At 42.8% G+C, this 14,285-nt stretch overlaps 1 protein-coding gene across 1 annotated transcript in view; it reads right to left on the bottom strand.

Annotated features, from left to right (window-relative positions):
- GPLD1 (glycosylphosphatidylinositol specific phospholipase D1) overlaps nucleotides 1–14,285 on the bottom strand; it is a 90,025-nt gene that overhangs the window by 16,141 nt on the left and 59,599 nt on the right. The window contains exons 20-21 of the mRNA XM_075585587.1: nucleotides 9,121–9,214; nucleotides 3,877–4,053 (exon numbers count right to left, since the gene is read on the bottom strand). Coding sequence (XP_075441702.1) covers nucleotides 3,877–4,053; nucleotides 9,121–9,214 — 271 coding nt within the window. The remainder of the gene's footprint in view (nucleotides 1–3,876; nucleotides 4,054–9,120; nucleotides 9,215–14,285) is intronic.

Below are 14,285 nucleotides of genomic sequence, written 5' to 3'. Positions count from 1 at the left end.
CTGCATTTTGTGGATCCAGTATGTTTCTCTTCTGGCCAGACTATTTAGCCTATTGCCCCCCCCCCCCCCCCCCCCCGCCAGTGTTTAGTGACTTGTTCTATACCTATATAAGATAGGTATTTCGGGTCAGAGTTATGAAAATGTAAAAAGTGTTTGGATAGGTTATGGCTGATTAGACCTTTCTTGATGTTGCCCACATGTTCCAATATGCGGGTGCGTATTGGTCTTGATGTACGACCTATATACTGTAACCCGCATGGGCATTGCAATAAATATATTACATAATCCGATTTACAATTTATGTAACTTTCTACATTAAAAGTCTCCCCTGTTGTTTTTGAAGTAAAATTAAACTTATCCTTTGCTTTGTATTTACATGCCGTGCATGAATAGCAGCCATAAAAGCCTATTGGTTTATCCAACCAAGTGCTAGTTGTGTCTTCTTTTCTGGTTTTAAATGTAGTTGGTGCCAATTTATTCTTGAGATTTGGGGCTCTTTTGAAAAGGATTGTGGGTTTCTCAGGAATGTGGCCCCTAAGAACGGGGTCATTTTTTAAAATATGCCAATGATTGCAAATGATTTTTTTTTATTCCATTTGCATCTTTATTGTAAGGTGTAAGGAATGACATACTATAGTCTGTTATATTGTTAGTAGTTTGATCTTTGGTTTTATCTAATAATAATTCTTCTCTTTGGACTAAATTTACTTTTTCAACAGCTTTTTTTAAAACATGTTCATTATAGTTTGTCTTTAAATCTGTTTAGGAGGATCTTTGACTGTTGTTGATATGCTAACATCTTCATGGGGATTTGGGAGGAGGAGTTCATAGAACCCCCCCATGATCTCGGTGCAAACCTCGTCTCATGGCATAGATTTATTGATGACGTGATATTCATCTGGAAAGGGAGTGAGGAAGAGCTATGTAATTTCTTTGGGGCCCTAGAAAATAATGACCGTAATATTTCATTTACTCACAAATGGAGCAAACATGAGGTAGAGTTTTTAGATTTAGTCATTTTTATTGAAAATAGGGAGTTGAAAACAAAGACCTTTTTCAAAAAGGTCGACAGCAACAACTTTATATTGGAAAACAGCTGTCATAATCCACAATGGATAAAAAACATTCCCTATGGGCAACTGCGAAGAATTAAAAAAAACTGCAGTGAAGAAGCAATGTATCAACAACAGTCAAAGATCCTCCTAAACAGATTTAAAGACAGAAACTATAATGAACATGTTTTAAAAAAAGCTGTTGAAAAAGTAAATTTAGTCCAAAGAGAAGAATTATTATTAGATAAAACCAAAGATCAAACTACTAACAATATAACAGACTATAGTATGTCATTCCTTACACCTTACAATAAAGATGCAAATGAAATAAAAAAAATCATTTGCAATCATTGGCATATTTTAAAAAATGACCCTGTTCTTAGGGGCCACATTCCTGAGAAACCCACAATCCTTTTCAAAAGAGCCCCAAATCTCAAGAATAAATTGGCACCAACTACATTTAAAACCAGAAAAGAAGACACAACTAGCACTTGGTTGGATAAACCAATAGGCTTTTATGGCTGCTATTCATGCACGGCATGTAAATACAAAGCAAAGGATAAGTTTAATTTTACTTCAAAAACAACAGGGGAGACTTTTAATGTAGAAAGTTACATAAATTGTAAATCGGATTATGTAATATATTTATTGCAATGCCCATGCGGGTTACAGTATATAGGTCGTACATCAAGACCAATACGCACCCGCATATTGGAACATGTGGGCAACATCAAGAAAGGTCTAATCAGCCATAACCTATCCAAACACTTTTTACATTTTCATAACTCTGACCCGAAATACCTATCTTATATAGGTATAGAACAAGTCACTAAACACTGGCGGGGGGGGCAATAGGCTAAATAGTCTGGCCAGAAGAGAAACATACTGGATCCACAAAATGCAGACCATGTCCCCCCTAGGTCTAAATGTAGATATTGATATTGGTGCATTTTTAGTCTAATTATTATACATTAAATTATATATTTTTTAGTCCATTTTAACTGTCCTTTAAATATATGCTAATTACGGGTATATTTTATTTCTAGTGTGTTTACTCTCCCTTTGTACCGATAAATATATTTAATTTATTGTATTTTATACTAAGGTTCTTTTATAACATTAAAATATACATTTTATCATTATTATTGAATATTAATTATGTCTCTCCTCTCTCCTCTTCCTCCATCTACCTCTCTACTTCTATACACATTTAGTGTATTCCTAGCAATAGTCTATATGAACATTTTAGTGGGTATATACTATTTTTTAATTATACAATATAGATACCCATATATCATGTTTTTTAAACAATATTTGTATTATGTTGCAAGTTTAATAAAGATCATTTAGCCATGTATATATGTATGTATTTACCCTATGGGTTTTGGACCTCGCGCTATGTGTGAGCGCTGAGGGGGTTAAAATTAAATACGAATTTCTTTCTAATTAATTGATGGGCCTATATATGACACAAGAGCACACCCATACAATCATACTCCTGACGAAGCAGTGTGCGAAACGCGTAGCGTTTTTGGAGAGAATTTGCGCACTGAAGGACTGGCAATCTACTGCTGTTACCAGACCCATTTTGGCTTCCCGCCCTCACCCGTGACGCGAAACCGGAAGTGACGTGACGGCAGAGACTGATGCGGAACTACACTGTGAGGTGCAAGTGAAGCACCGGGCAGCAGCTCCACACTTCACCACCCTACTATCGGCGGTTCTCTCCACCACCCATCTTATTTATGGAAAATGTGAGTTTCCTTATCATTTGTGAATAATACATATTTATAGTTCATACAGTATGCACTATTTGTGGTTTCTTTTATTTGCATATCAACCACTTCACTGAGAGGTATCCTGACCCCAGCTATACAAAGGGCTCCAGTCAGAGAGAGATGGATCTCTGACATGCAGTAACATTATACGATTTTTGTGAGTTCATTTCCTATATTGATTATATTTTTAGAAGTGATCTACCATCGGCACTATATATATCTTTATTTTTTGCATATAACGAGCATATCCTGCGCTCCTCCTCAACCCCAAGAAAAGAAAATTCTACATCCTGGGACTTGGAACTGTCCCATCAGAGGAAGTTGAGCTGCTCTTGTACACTATATATTCACAATTCACTTTGTGGTGTAAGGTTTATTTTGTGTACTAAAGGTGTGTCACTAATTACACCAATTTAATACTATTTGGGAAGCGCCCAGTCCACTCACTTTCCCCACTCCCCCACCCACTGTCACGTACTTGTCCTTTCTACATTAGCCACACTGTATGGAACCTTTAGTTGTAGTTTCATATTAATGGTGTGTGATGCTCACTCCCACTAGAAAATAATAAGTAGTCATACATAAGTGGAGTGGCTCAGTGAAGGTACTGACTCTGATTTTGAAACAGAGGAGCCTGGTTCAAATCCCAGTGTGCATCAGGCTCAACAGGGCAGGGGCTGTACCTGTAAAATTCTATGTACAGCTCTGCATACATCATGTTATATTGTAACTATGAAGTGCTGTGATTACCATTGGGAAAAAGAAGCATGAATTAAATTAAAATATTTTGGAGGGAGTCAGATGTATACAGTGGGTGTGGGGGCGGTAGCAGTAGCTATGAGTATTAGGGGATACCGTGTATAGAAAAAGCTTTAAACATTTTAAAATGTGTAGTCATACTATTCCTTTTGTTCTTGATTTATTTGTGTCGATTCAGGAAATGTTCATTGCCAACATATAATATACAAAATACAACAATAAAAGAATATATTAACTTGACTTCCAACTACAATATCTTAAAGCAAGTTATAATGGTCCTTTCTTACCAAGCCCATCATTATCCAGATCACTTAAATGTACATCAGCTCCAAAGAGAGAAAACGCCCTGTCTCCACTGAAAGTGCTTAGAGGTGATGGAGCAGTCCTTGCTTTAAGCTCATATATTATAGCTGCCCCAGCATGGTGCAGCTCTCTTGGTATGAATGCGATCTTGGAGGTGATACCTGCAACAATCCAGGTACAACAGTGGTTGGCGTACAGCAGATACATGTCACACTTGGAATCAAGCTTGCACACAAATGTGATATATTGGTTCCAGATGAACAGAGAAGAGCAAGTTTAGTCCCACTTCACAAAAGTTGGAGAAGAGGCAGGTAAGTTGTTGATTATCTAAAGTCCAGCAACTTACAAGATCCGAGGCATCTTATAAAATTACTGGGGGAGGGGGGAGATCATATCAAGCAACCTAACAGATTTGTGTGATTAAGGTAATAGATCAGAGTGGAGCAGTAGATGTAGCTTACCTAGATCTTAGTAAGGCATTTGGCAGTATCCCACACAGAAGACCGATAAAAAATTGCAAAGCTTGGGATTGTACTTTATGGTGATTTATTGAATAAGACATTGGTTGAAGGATAGGAGATAGAGTTGTAATAACGAGAGTATATTCAGAGGAGGGGAAGATGACCGCAAAGATCAGCAAAAGGGTTGACACTGCAGGGTACGGTAAGCAAAATGAATAATGATTTTGGTAGATTGGAGCAATGGTCAAAAGTGTGACAACTAAGGAATATAAATATCTTCAGATCCCTTTTTAATGTACTGTATAACCATAACCAGACTTCTTTTTCCATAGTTATAATTTTAAACCCCTACTTTGTATAACAGTGCATTGTGGGTAGAAGTGAAACTGTGTATGTGATTAAAGGAATTTTTAGGTTCCTTTAACTTTGTTTAACATGATAAATTGCATAGACTGCTGTTTCTCTGTCTTCACCAACGGTACCTCCCTGGCTTCTTATCTATTTACTCCCCCTAGTAGGGTTAGAGAGATGTGCAGCTGTTGGCCTTTGGACGGGAGAGGGGGGGGGGGGGGGATGAGTCTGCCATGTATTATATATTTTCTTTTTCTGCTTACACTGCTAGAATATGCCAATATGTATAACAAGTAACTATGTAGATATGTAGATGCTAAGATACCAAGTAAGGCACCCAATGTTGTAATACATACTGACATTCTGAAATGATGCATTCACGCCTCTTTGCTTAGGGTATAAAATAGACTGCTTAGGGCTACAAAAAAAAGGTGATTTCTGGCGCAACAGCCAAAAGTGGGTCCCAAACAAGTTGTATTAAAAATATTGCTTTATTGATCCATCTAAAAAAGTGGATAAACATACTTCCTTATATACCCATTCAAATCGCCTATTTTCACGCCACAGGTAATGACGTAGCTCTGCCCACACTGCGTCATCACGCTCCCCTCAAGCACGCCCCCAAGCGCTCCGAACCATCCCGGAGTGCCAAACCCTCCCCGGATAGCCACATAAGCATCTTGGCGCTGAGGAAAAAGACCCCAAGCCCCCATATTTACCATCATGGAACCGCTACTTCCGCTACTTCCCCGTTCGTCGCGTCATCACTGTAGGCGGCTCCCTATGGCCCACATGGGACACTCGGCTCCACCCACATCACGTTATAATGCAGGAAGGCATAACAAGTTAGGGAGCCGCCTACAGTGATGACGCGACGAACGGGGAAGTACAGTAGTCCGTTCCGCCGCGCTCACCGGAATAGCGGTTCCATGATGGTAAATATGGGGGCTTGGGGTCTCTTTCCACAGCGCCAAGATGCTTATGTGGCTATACGGGGAGGGTTTGGCACTCCGGGATGGTTCGGAGCGCTTGGGGGCGTGCTTGAGGGGAGCGTGATGACATCACAGTGTGGGCAGAGCTACGTCGTTATCTGTGACGCGAAAATAGGCAATTTGAATGGGTATATAAGGAAGTATGTTTATGATCATGTATACTCCTTGATAAAGTGTTTTCAACACGAAACGCGTAGGAGGGTGTGCGCCTCCACTTTTTTAGATGGATCAATAAAGCAATATTTTTAATACAACTTGTTTGGGACCCACTTTTGGCTGTTGCGCCAGAAATCACCTTTTTTCTCAGATCTACTTCTCTACTCCAGGCTGCACGCTTATCAGGACTTCAGGTTTAAGAGATTTCTGTGAGTACTTCTTTATTCATGATTACTCAATGTGAGTCCAGGGGCCATCCCAATGAGGGTCTGATGGGGTTTTTGTAGCCTTACACCTTACCCTTCAGGGAATATTGGCCCACTTGGGTACTTTACTACTACAAGCAGTTTATTCATATCTTTTCCCAGTCCTGTTTTCTGCATATATATTGAAGGGATCCAGTGCTGAAGCGCCATTGTCACTTGAATTTGGGACTGCTTAGGGCTACAACCTCAGTGCATTTGTGTTAATCGGACAGAAATATTTGACTGAATGTAAATGTCACTGTTGCTTGCAGCTGGAGCAATATTAAAGTGTCCGACAGATTGTTTCTCCTAAACTCAAAGTGGACTTTGTTTCTTCCACACAACTACACTGTAATGCCAAAAAGTGCAAAATAAAGCACATGGGTCACAAAAGTCCAAAGGCAGAACACAGGATTAATGGCATATATTATGTCAACTACTATAGAAGAAATGGACCTTGGAGTCATTATTTCAGCAGACAAAAGTATGCAAGCAATGTAACAAAGCAACGTGGAAAGCCAGGATGTGGATGTTACAGTAGGTTGTATAGGGAGATACAAAAAAGGGGGGAAAGACCACAACTCTGATAGTGTAGTATTAAAAATTATATTCAGGGTATAGAAAATGGTGGTAATATATGCACTGTAGGAGATGTGTGCCGAGGTTTTAAAAACAGGAGATGTTTTTAAGGGAAAATCAAAATAGGCTTTAATTACCTTCAAAACAAACAGCTTGGCATCAGCAAAACAGGGAGAAAGGAAAACAAACAGACCTAACTCCTACATGGAGCTTTAACTAACACAGCTTACCCCTGTCTAGGGGTTAGAGGGCTAAGCCCCTTACCAACAAACGACAAAAATAGGGCGAAGGTCAGTTACCTTCGGCTAGTGTAGGGGCCTGAAAGTCCTTGTGCAGGGCTCATTTTCACAGCAGCCTGCTCTCTTTAGTTGTCCAGTGTTTGTGTCTGGATCAGAGAGCGATCATCCCTTTGTGATCTCTCCAGCAGTCCAGGGTGTTTCCATAGACTAGAGATCACAAGATTGCTATCAAGCAGGCTTTTAAACTCTCTTAACGAGCCAGGTGGAAACTGGTTAATTGCCTCATGCTGCAGATTACCCAGCTTCCTGCTGGACTCAACAGCTAGAGACAGGCTTTCCTTGTAAAGCCTCAGACAGAGGAAAGACCCTGTCACATGCACAAGCATTAGAATATAGAAACCATGAAGGTGGGTTCTCCAGGAATGGACAGACCTTCGTGCTGGCATCTATTCTGGACACCGTGGCAGTCAGAGGTAGTTGAAACCATGATCCCCAGAGCATTGTTGAATGCTTCTATCTTCATGCAAACACCTGCAGTCCATCAAGCAAGGGAAGGTGCTGCAACATGCTGCACTGACGGCCAAGGAAAATTATTACTCTCCCTCCACCTCAAGCGCCTTGCTTTGGTACATATACTGATGGTGTCTCCAGCGAATCTGCCACAGGAACAACCAGAACGGCCAAGAGCCTGTTCTTTGCAGTTAGTGGGGTCTGTCTGTTCCTGGAGAACCCACCTTCTTGGTTTTTACATTCTAATGCTTATTATAACTTACCTTTAATACGTGCATATACTGAGAGGCACAGTGTTTTGTGTGAAGTGTTTATATCTAATTGCATTGTGTACATACTTTATATACATTACATTGGTTCCCAGCCATAATTACATTATAAATACCCTTGTTATAAACATTACTGTAGTCTGCCTCCCTTTGTCTGGCCTGCGGCCACGTGTGGGGTAAGGTGTATATAGAAGGAGGACTCAGGCCCGCCTCAGCAGTAGGTGTTAGTCTGAGGTAAATTAGAGGAGTTACATATTTAAAGAGTGTCAACAAGGTACAGAAGGGCAGCATATTTTAGAGCAGGGGTGCGCAAACTCTTTAGTCTGTGCCCCCTGCCTACTCTCTCCACCTACTCGCCTCACCCCCCCCCCCCCACCTTGTCTTGGGTGCTTTCTGACATCACAACGTCATATGACTCCGCTGCGTCATTTGACGCCATGGCGATGCATCACCAGAAGCCACCGGAGACAATGTAAGTGACATACAGAGGCCTCGCGCACTCCCTCGGCATTTAATTTAAATGCTTTGGGGAAGAGCCTCTGTAAGCGTTGCGACCCCCTCCCCAGAAAATCTCGCTCGCACCCCTGTTTTAGAGAACAAAAAGTGATAAAACAAGAGGTCATGCTCTGAAGCTGGAGGGTGGCATGCTCAGGGGAAATTGGAGGAAGTAATTCTTCACTGAAAGGGGAGAAGATTCCCAACAGGCGTGGTAGGGGTTAATACAGTAAGTGAATGCAAGCATTCTTGAGATAGACATACTGTAAGGCTCTCCTAAATATGAAAGAAATAGGGTCTGAGGTTTTACAGCAGATAGGACAATGGGCAGACAATATGTTTCTATTGCTTATTTTACAACAGTGTAAATGCTGTATACACATATAAATATACCAAATAATACTCGCATTGTGGGCTACTGGTTTCTTTCCTTAGTACTTATGGTGGCATAACTTTCCTGGCAAAAACGTGAAGCAAAGTATTGATAAGTAACATCCAATACAGCGGTTTCTGCATGACACATTTGAGTTCCTGAAGACCCCTCACAAATTGAACATTAATTTGTGTGCCAGATTTTATTCAGTATTCAAACTTTGCATAGTCATGTCCCAGTAGAAATGTACAGAGTCCTTTGTGTCATTATTTATGCTGTGTATGCAATGTAGGAACATCATGGACAAATCTGTGAATATGAATACTAATATAATATTCAGAAGATAAAGGTCCGAACGGGGGGGGGGGGGCTGAAATGTTGGGATGACAAAACATGTAAAGTATTGTTGCACAGATACCTGCATCGCTATACTTACTACACACTATATATTTTCATTGCTTTTGAATGCACCCCCACTTTAGTTTTAACCCTATATGTGGGCTTGTGCCATCTGATGATTACGTTGTAATTATAGAAGGTGTAATTAGGCAGACATACCCTGTGTAGGCGCACCAACCAACAGCACATGTTTACGGACTCCATCGACTGATATGACTCCACTCGCAAATGATGATCCCAGTTTACTCTGTTCCTGCAAATGGTCAAATACAAGTAGCTATTCTTTCCATGTTTAGCCCTTCAAAGGAATATAAAACAAACAGCATTTTTATTTACTAGCTTAAATGTTAAAGCGTCAGTCCACGCTGCTCAGAACTGAGGGGGACCCCAGCGCAGACGCACATGAGGTTGCAGTTCATGCTGCGCAGAAGCACACAAAACTTGCATACAGAGCCATCTTTCAGTTCTGGAAAACACTGTGAATGTACCCTACCCCTGGGATTTGGGGAGGAACATGGTCCCTGGCAGACTCGTAGTGACAAATAATTTGGTGGAGTGGAGGATCTCGAAGTGTAAATCCAATACAGTCCTGCACCAAGAGACTCCTTGTTTCTAATGATGTAAAAAAAAATGTTTTATCATTCAGAAAATAATTACTGCTTTAAAGCAGCAATCTCCTCAAAATCAAGTTTGTTTGTTTGTTTTTTATATGAACCAGGTGGTTTTCCTGAGCAGAACCGCTACCATCAAAGCTCCAGGGAGAAACCAAGATGGCTGTGGGGTCAGCTAATCAGAAGCTGCAATGTCATCTTAAGATGTCATGGTTTTCTAATGGCTTCTAGAGCACGGGTGCGCAATCTGGGGGGGAGCGCAGAATTTACAGAGGCCCCACGCTCTTCCCCAAGGCATTTAAATAAAATCCCGGGGGATCGCGTGAGGCCTCTGCAACTTCACTTACCTTGTCTTCGGCAACGTAGTGTCAAATGACATCAGAGACAAGGAGGGGGGCACGAGCAGGGGAGAGCAGACAGAGGGGCGCAGATTGAAAAGTTTGTGCACTCTGTTGTAGAGAGAGGCTGACTTCAGTGGCCATATTGTTTCTCCAGGACAAGAGGTCTTGTAAGGGACTTTCAAAATTAAATATCTCAGGAACTGGGGGATAGCCATAGCTTGAAGTACTGTGGTTCGGCTCCGATAGACCTTTTTTTTCCCGAATAAGGTAAAATATATATATATTTGTAAATAAATAAATAAAATAAAAAAACAAGCAGAACAGTGATTCCTGTGTTAAACAACATGATTTTCTGAAACTCGCTATAATGTGAAGAACGAGTTGTACAAAAACAAAGAGGCTGAGAATGGGCAAAAACGGCAGCATACCAAACTTGTAATAAAGATCTGGGGCCATATTTACTAACAAGCGCTTCTCTATAAGACCTCGCAGCGTGGCTTAGTATAAATGGCCCTTTATAGCCCATTTAAGTGAATGTGCTATAAGGTATCTTCTGGCACAGAAGGTGTCTTATGTTCAATCAAATGCGGCCCTTTTGAGTCTTCCAGCATGGAAGGCGAATCTTCTAATTGGTATGCTAAATTGAACAATCTCTAGTGCAGGGGGTTTCAACCTTTTTTTGGTTAAGGAATCCTAAAATTAGACTGTGAAGTTCTGGGGAACCCCAACCCTCCCTTCCTCCTCCCCGACATCCAACTGTCCCTCCCCCTGTCCCTTTCTCCCCCCCTTTGTCTGTCTTTTCCCCCTCTCTGTTCCCCTTTACACTCCCTCCTCTTCACCCCTCATGCTCTCTCCCTCCGCCATATGCTCTCCCCTTTACGCTCTCTCCTTCTCCCCTCCCTTATGCTTTATTTTGCTCTGTACCCATCTTAACCCTTACACTCCCCCTCTCCTCCCCTCACTTTCCCTCCTCTCTCTTCTACCCTTACACTCTCCCCCCTCTCTCTTGCCCCCTTACACTCTCCCCCTCTCTCTTGCCCCCTTACACTCTCTCCCCCCCTCTTGCTCCCTTACACTCTCCCCTCCCCCACACCATGCACACACACCTCCCCCTAGGTCTCTTTGAGCCTGAGACACACACATCGTCTCCCCCCTACCACTTCAGGCCACAGCTCTCTCCTCCTGTCAGCCAGAAGTTGAACGCAACTTCCGGCACAGACAGGAGGGAGAGGAAGGATCGCAGTGACTGGGCGGCTGTTGCTGTTTCTGCGTTCCGGAGCCGCCGGGTCACTGCTGCGTCGAGTGTCGCCGCACCACCGGGTCTGGGACTGCTGGGAGAGTGGAACCCTGGTGGAAAATCACTTCTCTAGTGTGTTAAAAAAATGGGTATGTAGCTTCCTGTGGGTGAGATAAAATGAGAACTGGCCTATATATTGGGAATATCTCTGGGGGTGGAAATGCAAGGGTTTGCAATGTGCAAGTGGCCTGTTTATGAGTGGCATGGAGTTAATCTGGAGTTGAACTGAAATGGACAACAGGACATCTTCTATCAAAGACCCAAGAAGACACAGTCTCCTGCATGTGAGCCAAGGACAACGCATCTATCAACATCGGAGCGATTCTCCATTTCTATTTTACTGCTTTTAACCCCTCACATCCTGTTCTTTAACCATATCCTTAACCTGTTTGCTTTTATCTCACTGCTGTCAAAATTGCACTTTTCTTTCTACTATCCTCACTAGTCCTCTAGCTCCATTCATACACCCCCATGTCTCCTTCATTCTCCACTTCTCTGTTTACATGAGCTCCTTTCCTATCAGTGCCTTCTTATACACCCTGAACTAAATCCCACATCTACAAATACTTCTCTTTCTTTCTATACTTCTCCTCCTTGCTTTTGGAGATATCTCTTCCAATCCTGGACCCTGTCTTATTTGTACATGCTCTCGGCCTCGCCTTCCACATCCAACTTGCCCTCTTCGTGGTGTAAACCCATCTAACCCTACATCAATCCCCTGTCTACCTCCCTCCCCTCTCCCTTTCTCCTGTGCCGTCTGAAATGCACGCTCCATTTCTAACAAGTTCCTGTCTGTAAATTATTTATTTTTCTCAAACTCATCTCCATTTTGGTATAGACGAGACATGGCTCACTCAGTCTGACTCTGCACTGGAAGCTGCCCTCTCTTATGGTAGCCTTTTGTCCTCCCATTCGCAGTGCCCTGATAACAGTGGTGGGGGCATGGGACTTCTCCTTTCCTCAATCTACTGTTACTGAACACTTCCTATGCCTCCCTCTCTTTATTTTCCTTAATTTTAGGCACACACCGTAAAGCTTTTCTTTCCCCTTCCTCCCCACTAAGTGTAATCTATCGCCCACCTACCTCTGCTCATCCCCCTTCAGTCTTTCTGGCTTTGAATCCTGGCTCTCTTTCTCTCCTCTGACTCACTTTCTCTTCCTCTTGGGAACTTTGACGGCCAAATTGATCACCCCTCTTTCCTTTGGGCCTCCTGCTTTCTCTCTCTCACCTTTTCTTTTGGCCTTCGACAATGGACTGCAGCCAGCACCCACAAGGATGGCCACTATCTGGATCTGATTCGCCCCCCCCCCCCCCTCCCAAAAAAATCAGTTCTCTCTCTGACTTCTCTATTTCCACCTTTCCACTCTGTAACTATCACCTAATTTCATTAATACTCTCGCAGTTCTCTACTTCACCTCCATCACTTCATATCTGCAGAGACCTGCATTCTATTAATCAGCCAGATATTGACGCCACTGCGCTCCTCTAGCTTTTCTCTCTGCTCCTCTACTGACTCTAACAACCTTGTCATGAACTACAACTCTGCCCTCATGTCCCTCTTTTTGGCTGCCGTCCCAGTAATAGCCTGTGCGCACGGTGCGCTGTGCGTGTAAGCACCGCCCCTGAATGGGGCTGGGCCCAATACGCATGGTCACGCTGAAGGTGCAGCCGCGCCGTGCTGCAAGGTTTTTTTCCAATTCAATCAAATTGAGTTCAAACCTTGCGACGGAGGCGTGGCCATGCCCCCACCGGCGGTTCACCCAATGAAGGCAAACCAGCCGCGTGACGTAATGGCCACACCCCCGCAAATCCCCGACCACGCCCCCTCCCGTCGCAAGCTCCCTCTCTCCCTGTCAGACCGCAGATTGCGGTTAGCGCTGTGCACGCGCCGCCCCCCCCCCCCCCCGCCGGGCGCGCGTGTCACAGACATTACTGGGACCGCAGCCTTTCTCTGACGTTCTCACCCTTCTTTTTTTTTTTTTTTTTTATAATTTGAAATTTTTATTGGTGTAAAGTACAGGAACAGTTTATATCACAGCAGGTACATATGTAAATAAAGTGAATTATAAATCCGAATTAATTTATATAATAATAAAAGAATGAAAGTACATTGCGTTATGAATGGTAACAAGACAACACAAGACAGGACAAGACTAAGCGAGACATCACCCGGCCCGCGGTAGATCGGCTGCTTTCATATTCATAGCTTGTGTATACGTTCTCACTCTTCTAACCCAGACCCTGGCTAAACTGCCATACACGCATGCTCCACTCCTGCACTTGCGCCTCTGAACGCCTCTGGAGGAAATCTCATACTCTTGCAAACTTCCTTCACTACAAATGTATTTCATTAAGATGAAGGTGAATTCCATTTGTCAAGGCATCCCCCCTATATCCTCCTCATATTCTATGCTTGACTCTTTTTCCTGTGTTGCAGAGCAGGAAATGTAGCTGTTGCTCTCCTCCTCTCCCTCTAACACTTGCTCTTTTGACCCCATTCACCTCCCATCTCCTCAAATCTCTTCCTCCCACTCTAATCCCTACATTCACACATTTTCAACTCCTCCCTCAGCACTGGTACCTCATTCGACCACCCGTACCCTTACTCAAAAATAGCACGCTTGATTCTACCTATCTCGCTAACTATCTCCCTGTCTCCCTCCTGCCCTTTACTTCTAAACTCCTTGAACGCCTTGTATTCTCTCCCTTGCTCCATTTTCTTACCTCATATTCTCTCCTAGATCCTCTACAACCTGGTTTCTGCACTGCTCCCTCCACTGAAACAGCACTCACCATAATAACCAATGACTATCATGCTGCCAAAGAACAAGGTCATTACACCCTGCTTATATTACTTGACCTCTTTGCAGCTTTTGATACTGTGGACCACCCTCTTCTACTTCACATTCTCCATACTCTTGATATCCTTAACATAGCTCTATCCTGGATCTCCTCTTACCTCTTCCAACATAATTCAGTGTCTCGTTTGCCAACACCTCCTCCTCTGTCAATCTCTCTGTGGGTGTACCCCAAGTGTCTGTTCTAGGACTTCTTCTCCTTTCTACACACTCTAG

The sequence above is a fragment of the Ascaphus truei genome, chromosome 2 (genome assembly GCF_040206685.1).
Source record: "Ascaphus truei isolate aAscTru1 chromosome 2, aAscTru1.hap1, whole genome shotgun sequence".
NCBI classification, from domain to species: Eukaryota; Metazoa; Chordata; class Amphibia; order Anura; family Ascaphidae; genus Ascaphus; species Ascaphus truei.
The sequence above is the reverse complement of the archived record's forward strand: the minus strand, read 5'-3'. Positions and strand labels throughout refer to the sequence as shown.